Source organism: Panulirus ornatus, chromosome 67 (genome assembly GCF_036320965.1).
Source record: "Panulirus ornatus isolate Po-2019 chromosome 67, ASM3632096v1, whole genome shotgun sequence".
NCBI lineage: Eukaryota > Metazoa > Arthropoda > Malacostraca > Decapoda > Palinuridae > Panulirus > Panulirus ornatus.
In genome coordinates, this window is record NC_092290.1 from 9,769,577 (window position 1) to 9,775,877 (window position 6,301).

A 6,301-nucleotide genomic window follows, 5' to 3' on the forward strand; every position below is an offset into this window, starting at 1 on the left:
CATTTCATATACTTTTGAATATGGTGAAAGGTGTATTCATACACAGTTTAAGAAATAATTGTGACATACGTTACTCGTTAATCTTTATTGTAACGAGAATATTGTATTCCAATTTTGAAATTGCCGCTATTGTTACAGGCACCATAATTACAAAAACTCGTTTAATCAATTTTTTTTTTCACATTTTGAACTGACATACTCTACTTTTTTATGAAGAATAAAGAAATTTGTGGATTTTAGTGTTCCAAATTAATCATATCCTTAAAGATTATGAATATAATTAGTTCTCTTAAAAGCTAGCGTGTGAGCCTCTAGTCTGGCCACCTCATGTGTTTGTTTACAAGTCGCAGACGAAATAGACAAGTCCAATGAGGCCATTAGATCAAAAAGAAACACTCATGGTGTTTAACAAGCTGAAGAACTAGTAAGTTGAGTGAGGGTTTTATGGGTTTATATATCGCTGCAGTTTGATCCCAAGTCACTCTACATAGAATATCGGGTTTAACTTAAAAATTGGGAATTTTGGGACGCGGCTTTCTTGTAGTGATAATGGAAAAGACGAATTCCATAGAATTCTAATTCTTACAAACCTAACCCAGCCTGAGGAAGTTTAAGGTTAAATGAATAGTTAAAACTGGTAGTCGAGTAGTGGTTTAATATGCAGTAGTTATTTTGCCGACACGTTTAATGGTTCAGAGAGGATTATGTCAACCTTGATTTTCAAGTAATGGCTAGGTTAACTCTGCATTGCTGTAAACTTTGGATATAAGTGCATTAGGGCACTTAGTTGCCTGTACTATCCCAGCTAACATTAAACATATCACCATGTTTTGATGAAAGATAAAGAGGGGGAAAATAAAAGGTCATTAAAAATATGAGGATGTACTAGACCAATCTTTAAGATTGCTTGTGACCAAAAGTATAGTAACAAACCACTCCCTCAGTTAGATCTCCCCATTTAAAAGGTTATCTATTTTTTTTTTTTTCATCTTTGCAGATCTGTTGCTACTCATTGTTTTGAAAAGGTGATATTCTGTACATGCCTTTCAACTTTAGGTGACTAATCATAGTGAAACAAATAAACACAGCATTGTATTTTGTTTTTCTTTTATTGTTTCTTGTGATCTTAATTGTTACCTTACCTTAACAGCATTGGTGGTAATATCAGAGTTCTGCTCGAACGACCAGATGGACTTTATTGCTTTCGTCTTCAGAGAGATCGAATCTACTATGTCAAAGAAAGCATCATGAAGTTTGCTGCAAATTTACCACGAGATAGTGTAATGTCACTTGGAGTATGCTTTGGCAAGATAACAAAGGGAGGGAGGTTTCTCCTGCACATTACAGCATTAGAGTTTCTCCATCCATACTGTATGGTATAACGAATTGTGGATTTTGTTTCTCATATTTATAGGAGTAAGAAATTACACATGCTTTTATGGATATCTATAGTGAATTATGCAACTTTCATGGACACTCTTAGTTTCTCTTGTCTCTTTTTCTAATCATGGAGTAAACACATCACTCATAGCTGTATGTATTTCTCTAAAGCATGAACTGATGAAAACCACTTTCACTGCACAGCTTTGATAAATTAAGTACAAAATTACCTTCAGGTCAAAGTGTTTGTTAATTTTAACCACACGAATATTTACTGGTACAGTATATCCCTTTAACAACATTAAAAGATTGATTCGCATTTTGATATTATCTTTCATTTGACTTGAGATTCACTTTCCCAATGGACATGGAGAAATATAGAATTTTGTTGGGCTGCTGGTAGCTCAAGACTTTTTGAAGTATTTATATATTTCTTTGTTAGACTCAATCTTACATCTGTTTGTCCATTATCATTAACCCTTACATACACTTAAATATTTAAGTGGAGCAGGACCTTTCTGTAACACACAAGTGACTTATGACCAGTACTAAGTGAACCTACTTCTGTAATAAGCACCTCTTTATCCTTTTTTTTTTTAATTTACTAAAGCAAAATACTTAGGAAAGTACATCACTGATGCAATAAATAACATTTAGAATTTTCACCTCTGAATATATTTTCTTTTTATGTTATTAGATAAATAGTGGATCAAAAGTAATATATCAAAAAAGCAACTTGAACATGTACCCATAGACTCAGAATAGTATAACAGAAAATTTTCAGTCACTTGTGCTGTGGCCTTAAGCCTAGTAGGAGCAGTAATTGCATGTAAAGAGACTCATAGTATATCTAAATTACATACAAACTACTCTGAGTGCTTCAGTGTAGGTTCTAATAGATAAATGGATATGATAAACAATTATGGTACTGATAAAACATAAAGTTTTGTTTTTTCCAGAACAAGGTTTGGTTAAGAGAATCAGCAGAACAAAATTTCATGTACGGTAACCATGTGCTTAAGTCTGGTATGGCCCGTATCTCAGAGAACACTCCCAAGTATGCTGGTCTAATTGTTTTCTCTTCAAAGGACATTCCATTGGTGAGATATTTTTGATACATTTTATTGAATTATGTTTTTGTATATGTAAATAACTGTTTATATTGAATGGGAAGGCAGGTTTTATACTCATAGGGTGAATGCATCTCAAATTTTGTTTCCTATCATATAGTTTTCTTGACTTTTATATATACTGTTTGTAGTCACAGTTTCAGCTCAGCTTATTATCTGCATACCTTACCCTTATATTATGAAAGCACTTGTTTACTTACTCAAATAAATTTTCTTGCTTAGTCATATTCTATTGCATCTGGTTGCTCTATCTTTGCATTTCATAAAGTTTGTAGTTTGTCTCTGTGCATGTGTGTTTAAGATCCTTCATGTACATGTAATTTTCGGTTTTCACAGTATGGGAAAAGAGGTCTGTACCAAGGGGTACTTTCTCTACTATCAAGCAGCTTTATAAACTTTATTGCCACCTATTATATCACTGCATCAGACTTTGATCGTCCAGTTATTCCAAGCCACAACCCTGATATTAGAAAGTATTTACTTGCGTCCTTGCCTACATATTTTTGTATGTATCTTGTTATTTCCTCATATTTCCTAGTCACTGTCAGAGTTATCAAACATTTAGGAATAGAAGGTTGCTATCAGGTCATCCCTTATTCTTTCATGGTGGGCAAATTTAGTCTCCACCCTTTCATTGTCACTCATTTTTCTCAATTCAGGCAGCATCTTTGTTGCCTTCCTCTGGACTCTGATTTATTTTTATTGCAGCATAGGACTAGACTTGAAAAGCATGGTAATACATTTATCTCACCTTCTCTGGCATAGATTAGCAGGAAGAATGTAAAAGTAAGCTTCATTATTAATAAAATGAAGATAATATCACACAAAATTTTCTCTCTCTTAGTAACTCAAGTCCTCAGATGAAGTGGAGACCAGAGAGACCAGTTTAGTATAACTAATTTGCTTTTCATGGCATTTCATGGTAGTTTCATTCAGAGCCAAGCTGACTTTAAGTAGTACTTTTGACCTACAAAACTCTTTCAGCCAGTAATTAGATTTTTGGAGGATTTGAGGTCGACTTCCTTGTACATTTTTTGCTAAATTTCATTTTTTTTTTTTTTTCTGCTCTGTCGCCGTCTCCCGCGTTTGCACACCCAGTTTCTTCCAAGATTTAACAGATTTCATACAGCATTGGTGTAATTTAACAGTTGGTTTCATACAGCATTGTGACCTAATAAGTTGCTTACCTACATAACTTATGTGGCCTAACAAGTTTTCCATTTCAGGGCTTTGGAGTATCAGCAAAAGCAACAGCAGAGTGCAGACATGCTGACCCTATGGATATAGTATGCTTCCACCAAGCAGATATTGGGGAGTATATTAGAAATGAAGAAGAACTTGTTTAGAGAAATGTCCATCATTAGGTATTTTTTTGCATGGACATATAAAAAAAAAAATTGTAGGGGTGTTAGGTTATAAGTTAATATTTTTATGAAATGGACCGTTGAAACAAAGGAAAGAGCATCTTTGCATACCCGATATTTGTCACTAACAGATATTTCCATGTATTCACAAGCTAGTGTATTACTATGACCAATTATCAGGTTATAGCTCTTCCAAACACAGATGTGTCAAATTGCTCTTTCAGGTTATTCTTTATGAAAGGGACAATCATTTTCAAAACCAGTGTTGTATGAGTTTACTATTTATTTCCATTTAATGTGATGTAAGAAAATTGAACCATTGATACAGAGTTGTAGCTACAATGCTGAGAGTGAATCTCTCATTTTTGAGAAATCAGGAACTAATACCAACATGCAGTGTCACATTTTTAACCTAACTGAACATTCATCTTGGTTATTTTCATAGTCAGGGGATTGTAATATAGTTAACCTTTGAGTGAAGGAGTAATTTAGTAGTTTATTTCATGATCTTAGTAAATGTTTGCCTATTTCACAAATGAGATCAGTCAAGATAATAAATAGATAAAAAAATGTCAAGAAATTTATTTTTACATGTTCATAAATAGTACATGTTTTGTTCTGTTTAATAAAAGATTACCTAGTTTACTGCTTCTAATTTAGCATGGTCATTGCAAAAGATTTTATAATGAGTGCATTTATCTTCACATTAATGTACACAAAGAAAGAGGGGTGACTGTTAGTGCTTTTGCACTGAGTGAGAGGAGTGTTAAAGGACTTGGATGCAAGAGTGGATGATACGACAAACAAGGATATAAGCATGTGAAAATAGGGGAAAACCTTTTTGAGTTGCACATAACAAGTTTATATGCAAAGAATAAATTGTTGGATGTTGAGCATGCTAGAAAGGTAAACAAATGAAAAGTTATATCATGTTTTGTTGAAAGCAAGAATAATATGAATGAAAGACGTGGTAAAGTGAAGGAGCTTGGAAAAGTGGCTCGTGTAGAGGTAATCCATTAGGCAACAATGGTTAGGTATTTGCACCAATCAACCAATAAAGATTACTTCTCATGTACCCTCTATTTCTCTGGTAAATGGACCAGTTCCTTAGTTATCCATTAGCTAACTAAGATTAACATGTCGTATCATTTATTTCAGCAGCGGTAGCTTTTCCTTTCTTCTGAAGAGACAATACTAGATTTGGTTGGAAGAACTTCTTAGACTAGGAAACTATTCTGACTAACAAACTTTGTCAAATCTCCCAATGAATTTTCATACCCCATATGATATTGAAAGTTTCATCCTTCTACAAACTTTTTGGGCACATTTTGAAACACTGGCATTCATTTCACAATCTCCATGCAACATGTTCTACAAGTATATGAAAAACTCATCTCTCCAAATGCTCATCATTGAGCAGTATCTCATTCTGTTTAGCAATGCTTTACCATTTTCTTATAAGATCTTTAATACAGCTCGTCAACATACTAATCTTTGCATATAATATTCTACAGCTCCTCTTCCTTCTATCTTTTTTTTTCGAACTCGCCTACATAAATTACTTGCCCTGTGTCCGTCTAACGTAATATAATCATTTGATTACTATGAGGTTACACCACAACCAACCCTAAACTCAAACCTGTCCTACGCAAATGATAACACTTTCTTAGTTCTACTGATTGTCACCACACGCCTCACTCTATCTGTAAAATCAATTCACTGCTTCCATTTGCTTCGTAATCCATATATGCCTAGTTTTTTTTTTTTTTGCTTTGTCGCTGTCTCCCGCATTTGCGAGGTAGCGCAAGGAAACAGACGAAAGAAATGGCCCAACCCACCCCCATACACATACACATGTATATACATACACGTCCACACACGCAAATATACATACCTACACAGCTTTCCATGGTTTACCCCAGACGCTTCACATGCCCTGATTCAACCCACTGACAGCACGTCAACCCTGGTATACCACATCGATCCAATTCACTCTATTCCTTGCCCTCCTTTCACCCTCCTGCATGTTCAGGTCCCGATCACACAAAATCTTTTTCACTCCATCTTTCCACCTCCAATTTGGTCTCCCACTTCTCCTCGTTTCCTCCACCTCCGACACATATATCCTCTTGGTCAATCTTTCCTCACTCATTCTCTCCATGTGCCCAAACCATTTCAAAACACCCTCTTCGGCTCTCTCAACCACGCTCTTTTTATTTCCACACATCTCTCTTACCCTTACGTTACTTACTCGATCAAACCACCTCACACCACACATTGTCCTCAAACATCTCATTTCCAGCACATCCACCCTCCTGCGCACAACTCTATCCATAGCCCACGCCTCGCAACCATGCAACATTGTTGGAACCACTATTCCTTCAAACATACCCATTTTTGCTTTCCGAGATAATGTTCTCGACTTCC

General features: G+C 35.1%; 1 protein-coding gene across 2 annotated transcripts; it reads left to right on the top strand.

Moving 5' to 3' along the window:
• The first annotated feature begins 275 nt into the window (after positions 1 to 275).
• Positions 276 to 4,517, top strand: LOC139746989 (60S ribosome subunit biogenesis protein NIP7 homolog). Of its 2 annotated transcripts, none has more exons than XM_071658696.1 (4): positions 276 to 424; positions 1,151 to 1,376; positions 2,340 to 2,480; positions 3,737 to 4,517. In XM_071658696.1, the coding sequence occupies exons 1-4, from the start codon at positions 369 to 371 to the stop codon at positions 3,854 to 3,856; spliced, it is 543 nt and encodes a 180-aa protein (XP_071514797.1). In that variant the 5' UTR covers positions 276 to 368; the 3' UTR covers positions 3,857 to 4,517. The 2 variants fall into 2 exon arrangements, with proteins under 2 accessions (XP_071514797.1, XP_071514798.1); XM_071658697.1 differs by having other exon boundaries at positions 1,151 to 1,280.
• The last annotated feature ends 1,784 nt before the right edge of the window (positions 4,518 to 6,301 follow it).

What these genes read in the sequence shown, in the direction of transcription:
- LOC139746989 (XM_071658696.1), top strand. Translation starts at nt 369, where the DNA reads ATGAGGCCATTAGATCAAAAAGAAACACTCATGGTGTTTAACAAGCTG. An exon ending in TTTAACAAGCTGAAGAACTA is followed by an intron (nt 425 to 1,150) that starts GTAAGTTGAGTG and finishes TTACCTTAACAG; the next exon opens with CATTGGTGGTAATATCAGAG. An exon ending in CTTCAAAGGACATTCCATTG is followed by an intron (nt 2,481 to 3,736) that starts GTGAGATATTTT and finishes TTTCCATTTCAG; the next exon opens with GGCTTTGGAGTATCAGCAAA.